This window comes from Camelina sativa, chromosome 20 (genome assembly GCF_030686135.1).
Source record: "Camelina sativa cultivar CO46 ecotype springtype chromosome 20, ASM3068613v1".
NCBI classification, from domain to species: Eukaryota; Viridiplantae; Streptophyta; class Magnoliopsida; order Brassicales; family Brassicaceae; genus Camelina; species Camelina sativa.
In genome coordinates this window covers 6,922,802-6,943,599 of record NC_141899.1, presented here as the reverse complement: position 1 = coordinate 6,943,599, position 20,798 = coordinate 6,922,802, and the positions used below count along the sequence as shown (strand labels likewise).

Sequence of the window (20,798 nt, the reverse complement as noted above, 5' to 3'; positions counted from 1 at the left end):
GTGTATAGAAGTAGACTGAGTGGGCCTCGCACGCGGGGTTAGGCTAAATGCCAAATTGTTAGGGGGCCTCAGTAACCGTGATTAATTTAGACAGACTCTACAATAAGCGTGATTACACAGACATATACATACATACACGTGTCAGGTGCTTCCAAACACTACTTTTTTCGTTATGTCGCGACTCGCGACTAATCACTTCCCCTTAATTGCAATTTGGTGAATTTTTTATAAGGTATACAAAGATTACACATAACATAAATAAATCCACTACTTAAAAAAATACTATGATTATTATGAATACTTCGCCGTTACTAAAGTTGCTAACTTCTCGCATCTTCTATAAATGTGACCGAACAAAAAAAAAAAAAAAAAGGTAAGAGGGAGAAGATTCGCGATCGGACGGCGAACTCGTGATCGTCTCGACTCGATCCACCGTTGGATCTCACCATGTCACTCTCCCGCCTACACAAATTCAAGCTCTTCGCCGCACATCGCAGCTTAGAGGCATCCTCTGCCGCCGGGAACCCAGCGATGAGTCCGACGAGGAGCCCTGTATTTAATCTCCGGCGACGTAAAACCCTGCGGATGCTGTTCGAAAAGAGCTCCGACAGTCGTAGTCGCAATCTCCGTCAGATCCTTGAGGATTCGCCGGAATCTGATGGAAACTCCGGGAAAAATAAAAGGGGGAACCACCGTGCTGCTAGGTGTAAACTGAAAGAGCTCTTGGTGACATCGCCGTCGCCGCCGTTCAATGGTAGAGAAGAGATTGGCCGAGAAGAGAGGAGCGAGAATCTGTCGTCGGTGACAGTTCGCTCCGTTGCTTATAACGGTGACGGGAGAGAGTTAACGGGTCGAAGATTGGGTTCGTCCGGTTCGGTTCAATCATTTCGGTTGAGGATTTTGAGAAAACCATGGAGACCAGTCCTAGTTACTATTCCTGAACAATAAAAATAAATAAAAACCTTTTTTTGTTCTTTTTACCTTTTCTCCCTTTTATTTTTTTTTGTAAAACATATAAAAATATTTATGAGATCTTATACTTTGAAATTGTCTTATGTTTAATTCCATAGCCGTTTTTTTTTGTTGTTAGTGTGATTATAAGATTTTGTAGACTATATATAATCGTTTCTCTCTAGGATTGATTACATTATTTTAATTATAGAGATTGTGATTTTTGTGAATAAGAGCAAAACAGAACAAATGTTCGAGTTACGTTATGTTTTAAAAAAAAAAATCATTGGATCCAATGAATCTTTTGAATTAGAAGAGGACAAACTTACCACATGCGGTAAAATATATTATATTGTTTTTTTCTTTTTTTCTTTGGCGTGTTGTAACTAGACATAATATTTATATGAAAGTTTCGCAACGGCTCTGTAGAGAGAAAGAGTCAATAAAAATGATTTGGGGTGTTTAAGTTTGTGGTGGGCAAAATGATAAAATAGGTAGCCATGCATCATGCAATGCCCACGAGGAGGAGACACGCATTTGCTTCGTCCTAAAGTTTGTCTTTCCTTTCTTTTTGTCAGATGATCGTCTTTCTTTAGGGTATATCCTCGTTTGCGATTCAAAATTCTTGTAGCTAGACTCACTACGATACTTTTTGTGCGTATTCTTCTCAGGTTTCATATACTTTGCAAAATCTCATGACAAAAATAGACCCAAATAGCGCATATGTTATAAATGGGCCTTAAATAGTCTTGATGGGAAACAAAGAACAATAATACCCCAGCTGGGCTCTATACCCGTTTTGGTTTGGTAAGCCTTGTCGAGGTTTTTTACATTTTCTCGAGAAAAGCGCGTAAACCACACGGCGCGAGTCATGGTTAAAAAGTTGACATTTGCCACTTGCTTATGAAAGGGACAAAGCTCTAAGTCAAGTGGAACATAGTGCAAAGGACATTTCTCACTCTCAGATCTGACTTTTCTAAAGGTTATATACATAAAAGTTTGTGTACCCTTTGCCAAACGAGAAGATTCAATCATTTCAACGCAACACACCATTGAAAGATAGATGCGATCAAATCTAATAATCGAGTCACTTGAGTTTGTGATAATATTTACAAAGGAGAAAGAAATAAAGATTAAGATAAGTTGTGGTGGTTCCTAAAAAATAGGATTAAATAATTCCAATAATTAGGAAAGTATTGTTTTTATTCAGAGCAATATCTCGTCCTTACTGACCCAATCGTACTGGTTTACTCCGGTTACGTTCTCACTAGTTTCAGACATAAGTAAAAAATTTGACTCTTTCCTACGAAACAACTAGGGGATCAGATTACGGTTGTCAATTCTTAATTTCACAGACAGATCATTAATTGATGTTGTTCTTGATATTTACATCATTGCTTAATTATTTTACAGTGGTACTTGTCTTTAATTCACATTTATTTTGTCGAGATTATGGTTGCCACTGCACTAATATGTATAGTGAAGAGTTAAGACTTGGATTCTTTTTCACTTCAAAGTTCAAACGTGTTAATTTGTGTATTTACCTTCAAATGAAACATGCTTAGCGCGGTTTATTTTTAACGCACCTACCATAATATTGCATTGTACATTTTAAAGTTGTACTGTATTAAGTGTATGATAAAACTTAACATATTATATGATGTATTTGCAATTATATATTTAACAAAATGAAAGTTAAAAGATGACTATTGATAGATGCGTGATCAAATAATACTAGTGTAGATTGTCAAAAGGCGGTATCCGATACCGATTCTGCGATTCAATTAGGTGTATTATGTAGCCAGTTGTAACATGTGTAAAAGTATCACGTGCAAGTTATGAATAAAAAAATACTAAGACTGATGAGTTAAAAGTTATAAACATTGTTTGGTCCTTTTCTCATCTTGTTGTTCCCACTAGTTATCATAATGTTCTAGATCTGGTCCACATAATTCCGTAAAACGACGACGAATCAAAATAGAAACAAAACCTCTAAAAAAGAAAACTAAAGACAAATTACTTGATTAAACAAAAAAAGAGAATCTATGTATAGTCAGTCACTTATAGACAGAACAAGAAATACCCCAATCTCTAAATCCTCAAAATTCTATCTCACTCCCACTTCTTCATTCTGAGGATAATAGTTACATTTTCTATTCCCACAGAATAATTGAGGTTGCAGCTGCGACTTTTAGAGAAAAAAGCTTGAAGTATATAATGGTGTCGGTGTGAACTGTGAAGTGAAGAACTGAAGATCAGTGTAGATAATAAGCATGGAGACTATGATGTGGTGGAGAGAAATGAGAAGTCTACTTCTAGTCCCAATGTTCAAGTGTTTGGTGGCTATGTGTTTGTTCATCTCACTGTTAGTTTTCGTCGAGAGTTTTTATATGAACATTGTAGTATTTTACGTCAAGTTGTTTAAACGCAAACCCGAGAAGATCTACAAATGGGAGGCAATGCAAGAGGACATGGAGCTCGGAGATCAAAACTATCCCATGGTTCTTGTCCAAATCCCTATGTACAACGAACGAGAGGTACGTATTTACTTATAGTTTTATGAGTTTGTATTCAGTTATTTACTCCTAGCTAGCTAGTGATGCAGCTTTTAAGTAACCTTTAACTCTCACAGGTGTTTCAGTTATCCATTGGTGCTGCTTGCGGACCCATATGGCCATTGGATCGCCTAATCGTTCAAGTTTTAGACGACTCCACTGATCCCACTATCATGGTACATATATTAATTACTAGTGAGTAGTGAGAGTTTTTAATTACCTTTAAAAAGAAGAAAAACATTTTTTTTGTTGCAAGTTTTATTAATAAATTGCCTTCACAAATTCCAAATAATATTTTATTAAAACAATTAACATGTTGTGGTTTTTTCTTAATTATAACCACAATGATATCAATCGTTTACTGTGTTACTAATTTGCAGGATATGGTGAACATAGAGTGTGGGAAATGGGCAAGAAAAGGCATTAACATAAAATGTGAGAGGAGAGACAATAGAAATGGCTATAAAGCTGGAGCTCTTAAACAAGGCATGAGACATAGCTACGTCAAACAATGCACCTACATTGCCATCTTCGATGCCGATTTCCAGCCAGAGCCCGATTACCTCCAACGCACTATCCCATTTCTCATCCACAATCCGGAGCTTGCTCTTGTTCAAGCTCGATGGAAATTTGGTAGGACTACACTTGCAGTTTATACAAACAAAACAATTTCCAAGGTGTTTACTGACCATAGTCATATATGATTAAAGAAGCTAATCATTGGTGCAGTGAACGCAAAGAAGTGCTTGATGACTAGGATGCAGGAGATGTCTCTCAATTACCATTTCATGGCAGAGCAAGAATCGGGATCCACTAGACATGCCTTCTTTGGCTTCAATGGTACATCCTTATCAACATTTATTAAATACTTTATCTTGTGGTCTGTGGTCACATACTTCATAAAAAAATTAAAAAAAAAAAAATTAAAAAACTTCATATTTTATTTCTTAGATCCTCCCCACTTTTATATTCTTTCTAGCTTCACTGTTTTTATTTTTTACTAACAACTAGGTTTTGAACCCACGCTACGCATGGGTTTATTTGATAAAAAAATTTATATATGATTGATGACGGTAATGAAATATTATCTTAGAGTAAACTTTAAATTACTATTAAGGAAAAAAATAAATTTCATATACACAAATTTTAAAAATAGAAAAATTAGTTGTATTTTAAAATCAAATCTGATAAAAAATCATGAATCTAACTCGACGTCCAGGCAAGGCGGATCAAACTGGTGACTTCACATATCTTAAATCATTTCTTTGGCCACCAGAAAAATGAAACAAATTTATAATCATGAATTTATCTCGTTTTCATATTTAATTGATCGCTATCACCTATGTTTTTATGTTTTTTATTTAATGTTTTCTTATTTTTTATATTCTTTCTTGTCATTTTCATTGTCAAATTTTATGGTGAATGTCATCGTTACTTTTACCGTCCAATTTTTTGTTATACTCTTCTTCTTGTTCTTCCTCGTCAACTTTTTCACATTCTTTCACTGAAAAATATTTTTTTAGACTACCACATAACTTGTTAACCCATCAAACCCCAAGACCAAAATCATTTATTTCTCATAAAAATTGTGCAATTCATGAAAACCAGCATAATCAACACATGCACTCAATTATTGATAATTTTATCCATCTACTTCTCAAACCAAAATCCTTACTTGCAGAGAAAGTAATACGAACACATGTATAGTAAAAACAATATTTGTGCTTTTCGTCGATCCTTCTTCTTTAAACTCAAATAACATCAAATCAAGGTCTTGCGACGTCAATCCTTCTTTCTTAGACTTAAAAATAAACTTTTCTATTGCAAAAGTATCAAATCATCTGTAAATTCATACACAAAAACATGTTTTACAGCTCATAAGAGATATAAAGCACAAACGGAGATAAGTAAGATATTTTTAATATATTAAAAAATTTGATATATAATATTTAGTAATTCTTAAACTTTTAAATTTTTAAAAGAGATTAAATATTTAAAATATTGCAAAATTTAGATGTAATTTAATTATCTGTAACATTTTTTAGAGTTAAATATTAATGACACTTTTACTTTTATAGAGTTTAAATAATTATAATATTTTGACATTTTTATGGAGGTATTCATAATATTTCTAAACATTATATAATAAATATTTAAACCTTTAAAAAATTTAATTTGCTAAAATAAATCAAATAACTTTTAAATTTGGAAACCTGATAAATAAGCATAAATCAAGCAAACCTGATAAATTTATAGTTAAAAACATATTTTTTTTATTTATAATGGTTCTCAGCCATTGTCTAAAATTTTCTAGCCGATGTTGGACGTTGTACATATTTCTTTTATTTTTATGAATTTTATTTTTGTTTTTCTAAATAATCGTAATAATATAGTTTACTACTATATTTCCAAAAAATTTCTTAGCGAAATATCTAATTCTGATTGGTTTTTTAAAATCCTATATGAACACCTTTAGGAGTTTATAGCTTCAACTTTTTATTAGTATAGATATACTATCTTAAAATTTCTATGGAGGTTAAGTAATTGTAATATTTTAAACATTCTATAAAGTTTAAATATTTTAATATTTGAACCTTTTAAAAGTTCCAATATTTCTAATATTTCAAATTTTTTAAATTAATAAATTTTATTTTTTTAAAAAAGCTTATAAATGTTAAGAAATTTGTAAAATTTAAAAATTATAATATTTTGAAACCTTTTTAAAGCTAAAACTTTTAGAAGTTTCAATATTTATAATATTTTAAACTTTTAAAAGGTTCGAATATAATATTTGAACCTTTTAAAAAGTTTCAATATTTATAATATTTTAAACTATTAAAATTTTAAAATTATAATATTTAAAAACTTTTTAAAAGCTAAGAGCTTTTAAAATTTTCAGTATTTATAATATTTAAAACTTTTAAAAATTTAAATATTATAATATTATTTTGAAACTTTTTAAAGTTTTAGTTTGATCAAATAAAAAACCGGATCAAACCGAATAAAACTTTTAAACTTGGACGCATGATAAATCAAGCTTTCCTGCTCATTCGTTGTTGGAAGCATATTAATCTTATTTATACTTGTTTGAACCATTGTCTAAAAATTTTCTAGCCAATGTGAGATGTTGTACATAGTTTTTTTTTATTTCCATAAATTTAAAATTTTTCTTTTTCTAAAATATACTGGAAATTTAGAAAATGTTAATGAATGAGATGTCAAATCCTGATAGGTTATTTAAAATAATTTTTAATATATAAAATTCTGCAAATTTCTAAAAATGTTAATTAGTGACATGTTGAATCCCTATTGGTTGTTTTAAAGCTTAGGTGGACAGCCTTAGAAACTTATAGCTCCTACTTTTATTTAGTATAATTGCTAGCATAAAACAAGCCACATTTGTTCTATATATATAACTTTAATCTCTTGAATAAATAAATAAAATGATATTTTGAAATATTATGAATTTTCTACCCAAAACCAAATGATAATAAATGAATATACAAATATTGACTTTTCCAATAACAATGTATATACACTTTTTTTTTTTGAAAATAATAAATATACACATTTTGTTTGGTCGACAAAATAAAAAATAAATATACACATTCAAATTGATCTAGCAATTTTGCAAAATCTCTCAATATAATTTTGTTTCTTATACGGTTACGTCAATATAATTGGGAGTTTTACAGGTACTGCGGGTGTATGGAGAATGGCCGCAATGGAAGAAGCAGGAGGTTGGAAAGACCGAACCACCGTCGAAGACATGGACTTGGCTGTACGTGTCGGTCTACACGGCTGGAAATTTGTCTTCGTCAACGACGTTGCGGTATTTTCAGCTCTTTTGGACTATTTGTAATATAAAAGAAGAAAAAAAACAAATCTAACCTCGTATAAAACCAGTCCAAATCTTAATTCATATTCGTCACATGTGTTGTTGCTGTGCACCCACTTTATGCACTGTTGCAGCACATGATTTAATTCCCACAGGAATAATGGAATAATATAAAGAATTATGCATTAACGTGTGGATATCAAATAACTGAGCTTTAAATCGTTTTTTTTAATATACAAATGTATGATTGCGATTGTAGGTGAAAAGTGAGCTACCAAGCCAATTTAAGGCTTTCAGATTCCAACAACATCGATGGTCATGCGGTCCAGCTAATCTTTTCAGAAAAATGACTATGGAAATTATTAGCAATAAGGTACAGTTTTATTCTAGTGTCCGACCCAAAATAAAAGAAAGATACAACTACAGTATTATTCTCCAACTTATTAATTTTTTCATTCTAAGGCACACACACACGTGCCACCAATTTTTTATTTTTCCATTATGAGAGAGACAAATTAAACATCCAACGTGAGTGAGGCATGCATGCCAAATTTAATTACGTTTCTTTTATGGTTTTGATCTTAATATATTTTTTGAAAAATTTGGTATTAATGAACTTGATTTGGTAATCTTGATACAGAGAGTGACGATTTGGAAGAAACTGTATGTGATCTATAGCTTCTTTTTCGTAAGGAAGATCATAGTCCATTTCTTCACCTTCTTCTTCTATTGTCTCATTCTTCCTACGAGCGTTTTCTTTCCCGAAGTCAACATTCCTACTTGGTCAACTGTTTACTTTCCTTTTATGATCACTCTCTTCAATGCCATTGCCACTCCAAGGTTAGTAACTAATGAACTATATGTACCACTTGGATCAATTCATATATAGTAGCTAGCTTGCTTAATTTAATACTATATGTACCGCACATTTATGAACTATATTAATATTGGTATGCATGTAGATCATTCTACCTCGTGGTATTTTGGGTTTTGTTCGAGAATGTTATGGCCATGCATCGAACCAAAGGCACTTTCATTGGTTTACTCGAAGGAGGGAGAGTGAACGAATGGGTTGTCACTGAGAAATTAGGAGATGCTCTTGAGACTAAGTTACTTCCGCAAATAAGAAAACCTCGCAATGGGGTTCTCGACAGGTGATTAATCAATTTTAAAGATTTTTTCCTTCTTCATTTGATTCATCTTCAAAATTGGTCAGCATTTTTTTTTTTTTGGGACTGCAGGATAAACTCAAAGGAGATGATGGTGGGGATATACATTTTGTGCTGTGCCTCCTATAACCTTGTCTTTGGGAAGACATTGTTATATATCTATCTTTACATGCAGGCTCTTGCATTTATTATTTCTGGATTTGGCTTTGTAGGAACTAATTAAATCTCTTATTTAGATATTTTGATTTTTTAAGAATATGTAATTAGTATTAAAATCTTCTATGTTCTTTTTCAAAGTCAGGACGATAGGTTAGGATTCGTTATAGAATTATCCATTTATCAAAGAAGAAAATAATGAGTCTGTGTTTTCATGTTTAGTAGATCAACTACTATCTTGATTTTTTGTACAATGCAATGTTAGTCCCTAGGTTTATATAGTGTGCGTAAGATTATGTACAGTTTAATTTGTTTATCGTAATGAACTTTAGATTTATCACTTTCCTCCACTTCTATCATGTCAATTGATATCGTTCCAGTGCCGTGTCCAGGTTTATCGGGGCTTAAGACAAGCTTAAAAAAGTGGAGGTCATTTTAATATTTTTAAAATTGAATCAAATATTAAAAAATCAAAATTAGAATTAAATAAATATTTCAAATTCAAAATTATAGAAATTATTCGCAAAACAAATATATAAATCTAAAAAACTAAGACATAATCGTTTTTTCTTCTGTTTCAATAAATTATTTACCAACTTCTCGTAATCTTTCTTCTTTCTGTTTCACAAGCTTACTCGATTCTTCATAATTTAAGGGTATTGTTTTCTTTTTTATATACTTATAAAAATTATATATATATATATATATTCAAAGAAGTCTTACATGGATTGTTTAGGTAATAATAAAACTCCTAAAACCATAATGATACATCATAATTTTCAGAATTTAAGGTAAAAAAAACTATATATTTTGGGGGCCTGAGGCAAATGCCTTTTTATTATTCATAGGCACGGCCCTGTATCGTTCAATGATTTGAAGAAATATGAAAAATAGTTATATAAAAAAAAATGAAGATCGACGAGAATATTACTTTCGACAGCAAAAAAGGTCAGGGTACGTATATTTTCAGAATCTTTTGAAAAGTGTAGGAAATTTTGGATCGATCCCTAAAAGCTTCACACTACAAGAAAAAGTGAATATTGTTACCATTTTAGTGGTCATAATATATAAATATTTCGTCACAAATTTTTTATTGTGACTAGAATGATACGATTTTCACAATGTCACAATAAAATAGTCACAAATTCACGTAGGTCTCAAAATAGTCACAATTTTTTGTGACAATTGTTAACGGTGACAATTCGTCACCACTTGTGACGATATCCAGATAGTCATAAAGACGATACAATTCGTGACAGATAATATTGTAACTAATATGCCACAAAATGTGACAAAAAATGGTCACATATTTGTCACATATTAATACCATATATAAGTCACTGATCCGTTACATGTTGCGACCAAAAGACGGTCACTGATCCGTTACATGTTGCGACCAAAGTATGGTCACAAATCCATCAGAATTCATGACTCGATTATAGTCATACATCCGTCACAATTTGATTATATTTTGTGACCTTTTTTCTTACTGCACTTGTAACAAATTGTTACGCAACTAGGACAGCGAAACCACATACAAGTTTAGTCACAAACGGTTCCAGTTTTAATTTTCAATTACCACAATCGCCATATTTTTAAAAATATAAAACAGTAGAATAAATTATTAAAATTTTAAAAATAACAAGCAAAAGATAATATTTACATAACAATCTAACATCCAAATACAAAGTTAATCCATAAACACAATTTAAAGAAAATACAAACTAAACAATAGCAAAGATACATAGAAACCATAATAACTAGATAAGGGGGAATGGACAGTCTTGGACCTCTTGGTGGTGGAGTAGGATCTAGGCATTTTGACTTGCAAAAGCCTCAACAAGTTTTTCCATAGCTTCAAGTCTTTTCTGAATTTGCTGATTTTCTTCAAGACTCTTTTTAAGATCAGCTTCCATCTCTTCTAGTCGATGTGTTATCGTCTCTACTTCTTCAGTTTGTGGTGCACTTGAAGAGGCACCAACAGATGGTAAAGCTTCACTTATCGCTCCAAGTCCAAAGATATGCCCTTGTTTAGATGATCCTGCAACCTGGAAAGAAAGACCAAATACATAACCACAAACACTACAAAATAACTAAATAAATTAGCTAAAACTACACATCACAAGAAACACACTATCCACGACCTTATATATAAACGACCCTATACATAAACGACCCTATACATAAATCACAAATATTTGATCTCATACATATACTAACAATTTAGAGTTTTGAAATATTACCTTCATATAAATTTCATTTTTCTCATTCTTGTCAAGAGTTTCAGGTGTCACATTCTCTTCACCAGAAATTTCTAGTTGTCCCAAGCGTTCTTGTACATGCTTCTCATAAGTTTCTGCCACCAAACGTGCTCGTTGATCAACGTATGTCCCATCAGGCTTTTGATGTGTTTTCTTCATCACAGCAATAAAGGAGCAGTCTTCATTGTTTGCTTCCTATAAAGAAAAAAATAAAATTAAGTGAACCAATACAAAACTGATCATGATTAGAAATTTATAATGAAAAGGAATTTATAATGAAGACGACAAAGGATGGTACGACGACAAAGAATATATAATGAAGACAGCAAATGAAAAAGAACATTACCAAAACATCTTGAACTTTGACATATGAACGTGAACCAGCTAGGTGGGAATGTGGCCTAAACCATTGCGATCAGACATTCGAGAAGCACGAGCCTTCTCACTGGTTGCTTTTGCTTTTGCTGTTGCCCAATGTGCTTGCATAATCGTCCAATAATCAGACAAAATCCAATCTGGTTTTTCTCCTCCCTTCTTAGCATGGCTTATCATTCCTTTGAGGCGATATGCAGCAAGCTTAGTGAACTCTCGTTCAACTTGATAGTTGATAGAAGCATCCCAGTTAAACTTTTTCTGAAAAATAAAATAGATCATAGATGATGAGCAACATTAGAAATCACTTGTGAAATTGCATATGAAAAAAAAAAAAATAGTACCATGAAGAGAGAAAACCAAGTTCTCTTGTAGAAGGCCGGCACTCTTTTCCATGAGTACCATGGTCCCTTAAAACAACTTTGGATGACCTTTCAGACAACGGTTGATACTTGGGTGTGGTGTTTAAACCTGTTCCATTGAAATAAATCACATTTAATTATAAATCTGTGAAAATAATCATTAGTATTTAGGAGAAATTTCATACCATTTAGCTCCATTTAACCGAGAAGGATGCAGCCTGGGTAAGCTTGAACGATCCACATATGGCTCTTCCATTTGTGCACTGTAAACACATAAAAATTCAGAAGATGTCAATCTCTGAATGAGTAAAAATCAGAATTTTGTTTCACATAATTGAACTAAAACAAGATTTGCAGTTTAACATTTAGATAAACTTCTAAAAGTTTAGAATTATGTAGAAATACCTTGGAATGAGACTTCTGGGATGAATGAAAAATCAATCGCTCTGCTAAAAAGAAAGTGGCGTAGAGGGAGATGGTTAAATAGTTTTGACACATTTTAAGGGCTTCTCAATGAGTGGGGAAATTTTGGCAAAAACTAACGCGGTTAATGAAAAAAATAGGCTCCCTTGTAAATTTTAAGGATTTAGAAAATTCTAGAACCGCTTGATTTGATTACGAGGTTAATTATATTCATATATATATATGGATCAAATAAATATTTTCACCGAGAATATCTAAAATACTTTTTCATCTTAGAAAATGATATTATTTGATTGAAACGAAACTAACGATTTGATAAAAATATAATCCTAAAGAAGGCAGTATAATATTTGTTACCTCTCACTAATGAGATCTTCCTGACGAAAGCTGCAAGTTATTTCATTCTAGAGTTGGGAAAGATTTGCTGCTTCAGTTCTTCTTGCAGCACTGACCTGCACACAAATATGTTGATTCTCTAATCTCAGCAGCTAAACAACTTCCTAAACATGCCAGTTACACGGGTACATATATCTATATGCAGCCGAGACATGGTTAACTGTATTTATACTTTACTACATGATAGGAGTAGGAAAAAGTTCTCTTAGTTGCAGATATTTTAATACTTGTTGCTGAAGACACTGATATGTGATACTATAAATTTCAAAACAAAAACCAAAGAATACGAGAACAAGCAAACATATTTCATCAACGTACAAGGCTCTAAGATTGAGTGTGTATTATAAGTGTAATGGGTTAACACAAGATGCTATAAAGACTCATCTATACAAACAAATATAAACAAAAGAAGAAGCTGCATTTGTAACTACATTCATATCAAATCTTAAAAATAAAAACATTAAGCTCAAATAATTTCAACACTCTACAAATTAACAAGAGATACTAGTTTATTGAACCATTTGGATTATACTAAAAACAATAACATTAAGGAACACATATGAGCAATGTAAAATAAGCATCGTAAAGGCTATTTGATATCCGTTGAAAACATTGGTTTGTTAGTTTCGTTTTAGTAACACAACAAGGGTGAGTAGAATGGATCGAAAAAATATTACCTCTCCCAAACAACCAAAGGCCCCAGTGCCATCACCACATACCAAATTTGGGTGTCCATGAAGAAGCCACTACAATAACCTCAATCTCCAAATTAAAAGCTCTCGAAGGAAAAAAAAAAAAAAAAAAAAAAGAAGAGAGAAACAAAATCAATACATTAAGCTAACCCAAGACACATGCATGGATGGTTGCTAACCCAAAAACGTTTAACTCAAACTTAGACTAGACCAATTTGGAGCAACCCAGAAAATTTAAAGCGAGAGAGAAGAACAAAATCTTGTAACTTTGACTTGATTTTGTTCTGCTATTGTGAAGAAGAGTCGTCGTATTGTTGAAATAAGCTGCCGAGATGGTCGCTAGAAAATCCGGCGACTCCTGTCTCTTCCCAGCGACACTTTTTCTCACTTGAGTAGACATGTCCGCGTCACCGTCTTGCCTTTGCCATTGTCTTTTTGAATTTCGTTTCCACTGTCGTTTTAATCTGTTGCAGTCGCTCATCCAGCGATTTGAAAAAGAACAGGACCTATAATGTAATAGAAATAGAATCGGCTTCACCTCTTCACCGACAACGAAGCTCTGTTTCAGACAGGTATGGCGGCGAATAAAGAGACTCGCGAGGAAAAAAGAGTATTTGTTATTAGTCTAAACCAGACTTGGTTAAGTAGGTTTAAGTAAACCAATTTAATTTATTATGAACAAACCAAAGGTCCTCTATTATATATATACTAAAGAGACTTCAGATCGCCGGCTGGAAATATTGAAGGAATCAAGCTTGCTTGCTCTGTATCAGGACTGAATGCTATGATGCTCCCATCGTGACAGAAAATCTCTTGAAAAGGCCAAAGACAGGCAAGAGATGCAAAAAGTGCCATAGCTAGAAAGGTGAAACAAGCTTGGTCTGGTCCATACAGAGTATTTTTTTGATCAGGCGACATAGTATAGATTGAGTTAGGGAGCTTGAAGTTTTGGTTCGGAAGACGACAACCTACGAAACTGCTCCATTGGTCTCCGATCACTCCACAGACTCTCGAACCGTTCTGTAACTCTACACCAAGAACATGTTCAAAACCATAATCGTATCTGACAGACTGACACATTTAAAATAAAGGCGCCATTGACTTAGATTGATTTGTTCTGTTTTTGTTTCTTAAATCCAAACCGATTCTTCTCTCAATTAGGTTCAGAAAAAAACACAAAGCATCATAATACACTCAAAACAAATCATTTTTTCAAGTTGCCTAATAGGTCTTATAATTTTTCAAGTTGCCTTAGATACAAAATAACCTTATAATTATTGACATGTTCTTTGAATAGACTGGAGAACTCCGTTAAGCAAAGCAAAACAAACTCAAAAACTGGATTTCTTTATTCCTGCAATCTAGAAAAATTTATTGAGCTTGGACGTAATCAACAGACTTATAAATCAAACCAAAAAGATTGTCTAGTCTTCATCCAAAACAGTTCAGCATCCAAAGTTAAAGTATAGCTACGACGACTTGTTCCCTTTCTTTATAGTGATGAAGCTATCCATCTGCATAAGAAATCTTTGTGTTGTTTAAATCGAAATCATGTTGAACTTTTTCCTATTTTCTTCACAATATTGAAGCTATTGTCTTATTTAATTTTAAATTCACATTTTTTTATTGTAATCACAAAAGTAGTGATAACTATGTTACAATATATGGCTAAACACAAATGTAACTAAAATAGTGACTAATTGTGACAAAGTAGTTACAAAATATTTGTAACTAAAAGTGACGTAAATATAGTCACAAAAATCATAGAATTTAGCTACTTTATTTGGTTGCAAATCCGTATATATATTTGTGACTATATCTTATGTAACAAATTTGACATAATTAATGTCCAAAATTAGTTACCTTTAAGTCGGTTACAATATTATAACCAAATGGTGATATATTTATGACCATTGAAATACGTCACACTTTCGTATGTAAATCGTTATAATATTCTGACCAAACAAATGGTCACAATTTTTCCGTCACAATATTCCCTTTTTCTTGTAGTGTCAACTATTCATTCTCCAATCGAAAAATTCACTTGCCTCATCTTTAATAGGCTGGCTAACAAAAAAAAAAAATTATATATACATCTTTTTATTTTCTCTAGTAGTGACTAAAAACAAACACATAACATATCGTCATTACATTATTGCCAAATCCTAATTTTTCTTTTTACCGAAGGTGCATTTAGCAGCAAGGTTTATATATATTAAAGAGATATTAAATTCCTTAATTTATTTGTTCGGAAAATGTGACATTACATGATGATATATATATATACAAGCCTTATGTCTACCAAATGGAGAAATCTTTGGCAATCGGTTCCTGGAATGGACTTAGACCTCGACGAAGTCTCACTCTCAAATCTCGATGACTTTGCCAAATTTGGTGACAGGTTTTTTGATTCCCACACAAAGTATCACGGATACACAAACTCCGGTTAAAAAATATCGATGTGCATTATGGTGAGTTTGATCTTGATTCATGGATTGATGTTGTGACTAAGCGTAGAATTCAACATCTTGATGTTGATTATTATGGGTATGATAAGATACCCCTGAGCATATATACCTGCCAGACACTGGTATAGTTACGACGACTCTGTTGCGCTTGCTTGCCTAATGCCGTTGTTTCCCTACCTTGTCTGAAGATCATGCGTTTAGAATATATTATTTGTCACAATGGGATCATGTTGGAGAAACTTATATCAGGCTCTCCAGTTCTGGAAGATTTAAAAATCATCAGATATTCGAATGATGGGTGAGGCACATGTTTTACAATTGCGCTCTCATACGCTAAAGAGAATCGAGATCGATATGGAGTCGTCTATTCAAGTTGTGGTTGATGCACCTCTACTTCAGTGTCTGAGGACTAAGGTTTACTCAGCAAAAAAGCTTTCAGATCATCAATTCGGAGTTCCCTGCTAAACTAGATATTGATTTGCGATCAGAGAACTTCTACCCTACTGAAGAAGTGATTCACGATATCCTCACCGATATTTCGAGGGTTAGGGATCTAGTTATTAGTAGTAATACTTGGAAGGTTTACATCTCAACATCTGAGCATATTCGCTTATAAATATTCAATTCCTCCACAAAAGTTTATCACCATAACCATTTGTTTTTTACTTATGTTGTTACCAGGAATTCTTTTTTTCTTCACGTCAGTTTCTTAACCTATACCGCTTGAATGTCAGATTTGATATATCTAATCTTGAGATGCTTCCAACCATTCTTGAGAGCTGCACAAAACTAGAATCTCTCACATTGGTAATGAAAATAGCTTTTATCCTCCAATCTACGCTTATTTTTTGTGAAAATATTTTAATTGTGCATCTCTCTACTCAATTTTTTTTTTCTTTCATTTAATTTTATGTTCATGCTTTTGCAGGAAATGATTAAGGACCAATCCATGCGACGTAATAAGGAGAAGAGAGAACCAAATGTGATGTTTTCAGCAGTGCCTCAGTGTGTGGTATCATCGTTCAAGTTTGTAGAATTGAAACGTTCAATCCCAAGGTATGAAGGAGAAATGGAGCTAATAATTAAGTTACTTCCTGAAGAATTCAACAATCATGGAGAAATGGAGCTAATAATTAAGTTACTACACGAAAAAGGAAAAGTGTGACTTCCTTACAGAACTCGTTTCAGTGACAAGATGCTCTAGCGCTTGTGAAGTCCTTGTTCTTTAATTACTTAAAAGATCTTGCTGAACACTTCGTTTCAGGTTTAATCTTTTGGTCGTTAATCATATACTAAAAGTACAGAGAAGCAATGCCAGAATTTGGATTCTAAATGCCACGTTAGATTATCAAAGGCCAGGGAAATGATCATACATTAAGTCGCTTTCAAGGTTTCTATGTCGCAGAAATGAAGCTATAAAGGTAAAATCCGTCAATCACAATCTCCGGTTCTGATGCAGAAATGTAACTCATAAGGTACTTTTGATTTGGTAAAAACTACACGAGTATGGTTTGTCAGGGATGTCATTCATAAATAATTTTATATACAACTTCAAAAAAGAAAAAAAGTTTACCATAATATTCCTTTTTAAAGTTACCAATAACCATAAATAACTAAAAATAAAGATTAGCCATAACTTAATTAATAATTCTAATTATTTATGACTTTAAAAAAAAAATCTAGTTATTATTATTTTATTTTTTGAACAGCGAAAAGAATATAAAAAAGTTCTAACTATTTATGACTTAAAAAAAAAATCTAGTTATTATTATTATTATTTTTGAAAACAAAAAAGAATATAAAAAAAGTTAATTTTCAATCTAAGTGCATTTTCAATCAACAGGTCGAAAGCAAAGCGCAACGAATTCACCCTAAACCCTATATTAACAGGTCTTGAGCGATTCCAAACTTCAATCAACAGATTTTATTCCCGTCGGCGAAATCATGTATGTTCTTCATCTTCTTACTTAACCCTTTATTTCCTATAACATTTTCATAAGACCTACAAATTCCCTAAGTTGTCAATGTGGTTCGTCGTCTCTTTTGCTCAGTGTTGATGTTATCAATTTATGGGTTTCAATGTGGATATATATTGAAAATTGTCTTCACTGGAACTTGAACACTGATCAATATTGTCACTAACTCACTATTACCTTGTTACCTTGGTGTTTGACTTGCTGTTCCAATATTTGTAAGCAGATTTAATTGTTCTGAAAAAAGCGTTATAGAGAAGAAAAGACATGGTTGAGAGAGAGAAAGAAAAACAGGCTTGCTCCAAAGGGAAGGAAGATCGAATAAGCCAATTACCTGATCCTTTGATCTGTCACATACTCTCTCATCTTCCCCTAAAGGAAGCTGTAAAGACTAGCGTTATATCCACCAGATGGAGGAGTCTCTGGCTTTGGCTTCCTCGTTTGGAATTGACATGTTGGAAATTCCCTAATTCCAATGCCTTTATGAGTTTCGGTGACACGTTTCTTGATTCCAACAGGGTTTCATATATAGACAACCTCAAGGTAACTATTGACAAAGATGCCTCACATCTCACGTCATGGATTGATGCTGCGGTTAAGCGTAAGGTCAAACATATAGATCTGTGTTGTCATCGTCTAAATAGCTGTCCTGAGTTACCCACAAGCACTTATACATGTGAGACACTGGTATCTTTAAAACTTGATCGGGCGGACTTGGCTAATGCCAAAATCGTTTTCCTACCTTGTCTGAAGACGTTACACTTAGAAAGTATTTCGTATCCCAACGAAGCTATTTTTGAGAGACTTGTCTCATCCTGCCCTGTCCTGGAGGAGTTAGTGATGGACGTCAAATCTGTGTTTGATGATAATGCAATACACTTTCGGGTGTTCTCTAGGTCATTGAAGAAGCTCAAAATAAATATTCGAAAATGTAGGTATTCTTCAATTTCTTCTTGTTCAGGAGTTGTGATTGATGCTCCTCTATTAAGATTTTTGAGCATCAATGATGACTTATCAGAAAGCTTGGTTGTAATAAACAAAATGCATCCCGACGCCAAGTTAGATATTTCTTCTTCCTTTGATTTTGGTTTGAATTTTTTTGGACCATTCGCCAAGTTAGATATTTCTACTTTCTTTGATATTTCAAAGAGAAATAGCATCCGCGGGTTTCTTTCGCAGATTTCGAAGGTTAAAGATATGAAAATATGTAGAGACACTGTCAAGGTATATATATATATATATATTCAATTATGACATTGGACATGTAGTACATTTTTCTATCAATAACTATTCTTTCTTGGTTCCAGCTCATCTATCATTACTCGAAATTAGAGTCGTTGCCTCAGTTTGGTTACCTGTCCTGCCTGAATGCAACTATCCTTTACTCCGAGTTGAAAGAGTTACTAACCTTTCTTAATAGCTGTCCAAATTTGAAATCCCTCATCTTGGTAATGGTCAACCAAAAGCGATAAGTTTTTTTTTTTTTTTCATCTTGGTACCTTTTCTAGTGTGTTTAACTCCTCTGTTCTTTCCTCAGGTATGCTATGGTAGTTGTGATGCAATGCCCTTCGAGGAGATTAATCAAATCAGTTTGTCATATAAGCCTGAGTGTTTGCTATCATCTCTCGAGTTTATTGATTTCGAATTCCGATGCGGAGGTTATGTTCCACTAATGAAGATAGTAAGGTACTTCCTAGAGAATACGGCAATACTCAAGAAGCTCACTCTACGTTTGGCCAATTGTCCAATACGAGTAAAGTCTACTGTCAAGGAGGAACTCCACAGAATGTCACGATGCTCTAGCGAATGTGAGATCGTCGTCACGGATTGGTATTTGATTAGAAGTTTTAATGATTTTCTATAGAGACAAACAAAGTGACTATAGCCCCGAAGGGTACTCCGGTTTTCCGGTTTTTTTTTTTTTTTTTTTTAAAAATTATTTTGGGTACTCCGATTTTCAATGTGATTCATGTATACTATATTTGAGTTTGGAAATGATGGAGTTTGACAAAAATGATTCCATAATTTTTCGACAAAAATGAGATTCTGCATTTTCTACTGAAACGCTATTCCACGAAAACAAAGATTTGGTAAATTTTCTAAAGTAAGAGATGTTCGTTCACTACACGAAATAAGGAAAAGTGAGACTTCCTTATAGAACTCCTTGCAAAAACAAGATGCTCTAGCGCTTGTAAAGTCCTTGTTCTTTTAAGTACTTAAAAGATATTGCTGAACACTTCGTTTAAGGTTAATCTTTTGGTCGTTGAATTACTTGATTTAGAAGGCTATTAGGCTTTGAGGGACATGTAAAATTTGCAGTTAATTAAGTCCTTATTATGTTACCTCTGTTGGTGGCTGCTCATGAAATAAACACCAATGACCAACTTTATTTTGAAATTGATGGATACATCAACAACTTACTCAATTATATAAGTGTTGTTTCACGTTAAACACTAGTTAATGATATACTAAATCTAAATGTACAGAGAAGCAATGCCATAATTTGGATTCTAATGGCAAGTTAGACTATCAAAGGTAAGGGAAATGATAATACATTATACACCAAGTCGCTTTCAAGGTTTCTGTGTCAATTCAGGTTTCTGTAATGAGAGTTACTTAATCTCGATCGAGATATGTCGCAGAAATTAAGTTATAAAGGCAAAATCCGTCAGTAATCATCAAGAAACTCACTTCTTTAGTACGTTAAGGTAAAATTCGTCAATCACAATCTCTGGTTTTGATGCAAAGATGTAACTCATAAGGTACCTTTCATTAGTTTATGTTTAGAATCGATTGGTCTTGTTTTGGGTAGCATTATACAACTTCATATATATATATATATACTAGGATTTCACCCGCGGTACACCGCGAGACTAAGTTATAAATTATTGTATTTTAAATAATAATTTTTAATTTATTTAGTTTTCAAATTTTCAATTAATTAACTTTTTGTCTAATTAATTTAGAATTTTGTTTAGAATTTTTTTTCTTCTTCTTATGTTTTATAAAGTTTATAACCTAATTACATTAAATTTGTTATTAGATAGAATATAAAATTCAAGATTTGTTTTGTTCTCTATAATTAAACAGAGGTATATGCCTATATAGTATGTTAGTGTATATTTTTATGTGTATTTTTTTGGAATATTAAGAATGTGCTATAGTATGTGTAATATTTTGTA

At 32.7% G+C, this 20,798-nt stretch overlaps 4 protein-coding genes and 1 pseudogene across 8 annotated transcripts; 4 read left to right on the top strand and 1 right to left on the bottom strand.

Moving 5' to 3' along the window:
• The first annotated feature begins 92 nt into the window (after window positions 1–92).
• Window positions 93–1,047, top strand: LOC104769881 (uncharacterized). Its single transcript, XM_010494199.3, has one exon. The coding sequence runs from the start codon at window positions 448–450 to the stop codon at window positions 946–948; it is 501 nt and encodes a 166-aa protein (XP_010492501.1). The 5' UTR covers window positions 93–447; the 3' UTR covers window positions 949–1,047.
• A 1,911-nt stretch (window positions 1,048–2,958) lies between these two features.
• LOC104769880 (putative glucomannan 4-beta-mannosyltransferase 11) lies at window positions 2,959–9,011 on the top strand. Of its 3 annotated transcripts, none has more exons than XM_087505654.1 (9): window positions 2,959–3,488; window positions 3,584–3,682; window positions 3,887–4,139; window positions 4,236–4,346; window positions 7,202–7,338; window positions 7,604–7,717; window positions 7,985–8,184; window positions 8,307–8,498; window positions 8,586–9,011. In XM_087505654.1, the coding sequence occupies exons 1-9, from the start codon at window positions 3,225–3,227 to the stop codon at window positions 8,734–8,736; spliced, it is 1,521 nt and encodes a 506-aa protein (XP_087361780.1). In that variant the 5' UTR covers window positions 2,959–3,224; the 3' UTR covers window positions 8,737–9,011. The 3 variants fall into 3 exon arrangements, with proteins under 3 accessions (XP_087361780.1, XP_019097801.2, XP_087361779.1); XM_087505653.1 differs by having other exon boundaries at window positions 2,974–3,488; window positions 3,593–3,682; XM_019242256.2 differs by lacking the exon at window positions 8,586–9,011 and having other exon boundaries at window positions 2,965–3,488; window positions 8,307–8,502.
• Window positions 9,012–10,308: 1,297 nt separating this feature from the next.
• On the bottom strand, window positions 10,309–14,179 carry LOC104769878 (uncharacterized). 3 transcript variants are annotated; one of them, XM_087505656.1, is made up of 9 exons: window positions 13,315–13,851; window positions 13,161–13,229; window positions 12,445–12,539; window positions 12,070–12,110; window positions 11,850–11,927; window positions 11,647–11,773; window positions 11,277–11,563; window positions 10,913–11,125; window positions 10,309–10,717 (listed from the first exon to the last, which is right to left on the bottom strand). In XM_087505656.1, the coding sequence occupies exons 8-9, from the start codon at window positions 11,087–11,089 to the stop codon at window positions 10,481–10,483; spliced, it is 414 nt and encodes a 137-aa protein (XP_087361782.1). In that variant the 5' UTR covers window positions 11,090–11,125; window positions 11,277–11,563; window positions 11,647–11,773; window positions 11,850–11,927; window positions 12,070–12,110; window positions 12,445–12,539; window positions 13,161–13,229; window positions 13,315–13,851; the 3' UTR covers window positions 10,309–10,480. The 3 variants fall into 3 exon arrangements, with proteins under 3 accessions (XP_087361782.1, XP_087361781.1, XP_087361783.1); XM_087505655.1 differs by having other exon boundaries at window positions 13,161–14,179; XM_087505657.1 differs by having other exon boundaries at window positions 12,070–12,113; window positions 13,161–13,761.
• Window positions 14,180–15,445: 1,266 nt separating this feature from the next.
• Window positions 15,446–16,808, top strand: LOC104772284 (F-box/FBD/LRR-repeat protein At1g51370 pseudogene; annotated as a pseudogene).
• Window positions 16,809–17,478: 670 nt separating this feature from the next.
• Window positions 17,479–19,630, top strand: LOC104772282 (putative FBD-associated F-box protein At5g53635). The gene is made up of 4 exons (XM_010496914.3): window positions 17,479–17,589; window positions 17,843–18,840; window positions 18,924–19,064; window positions 19,154–19,630. The coding sequence occupies exons 2-4, from the start codon at window positions 17,884–17,886 to the stop codon at window positions 19,478–19,480; spliced, it is 1,425 nt and encodes a 474-aa protein (XP_010495216.2). The 5' UTR covers window positions 17,479–17,589; window positions 17,843–17,883; the 3' UTR covers window positions 19,481–19,630.
• Window positions 19,631–20,798: the final 1,168 nt, after the last annotated feature.

What these genes read in the sequence shown, in the direction of transcription:
- LOC104769881 (XM_010494199.3), top strand. Translation starts at nt 448, where the DNA reads ATGTCACTCTCCCGCCTACACAAATTCAAGCTCTTCGCCGCACATCGC.
- LOC104769880 (XM_087505654.1), top strand. Translation starts at nt 3,225, where the DNA reads ATGGAGACTATGATGTGGTGGAGAGAAATGAGAAGTCTACTTCTAGTC. An exon ending in TCTTCGTCAACGACGTTGCG is followed by an intron (nt 7,339 to 7,603) that starts GTATTTTCAGCT and finishes TTGCGATTGTAG; the next exon opens with GTGAAAAGTGAGCTACCAAG. An exon ending in TGGAAATTATTAGCAATAAG is followed by an intron (nt 7,718 to 7,984) that starts GTACAGTTTTAT and finishes ATCTTGATACAG; the next exon opens with AGAGTGACGATTTGGAAGAA.
- LOC104769878 (XM_087505655.1), bottom strand. Translation starts at nt 11,089, where the DNA reads ATGAAGAAAACACATCAAAAGCCTGATGGGACATACGTTGATCAACGA. An exon ending in AAAATGAAATTTATATGAAG is followed by an intron (nt 10,718 to 10,912) that starts GTAATATTTCAA and finishes CTTTCTTTCCAG; the next exon opens with GTTGCAGGATCATCTAAACA.
- LOC104772282 (XM_010496914.3), top strand. Translation starts at nt 17,884, where the DNA reads ATGGTTGAGAGAGAGAAAGAAAAACAGGCTTGCTCCAAAGGGAAGGAA. An exon ending in TATGTAGAGACACTGTCAAG is followed by an intron (nt 18,841 to 18,923) that starts GTATATATATAT and finishes TCTTGGTTCCAG; the next exon opens with CTCATCTATCATTACTCGAA. An exon ending in ATTTGAAATCCCTCATCTTG is followed by an intron (nt 19,065 to 19,153) that starts GTAATGGTCAAC and finishes TTCTTTCCTCAG; the next exon opens with GTATGCTATGGTAGTTGTGA.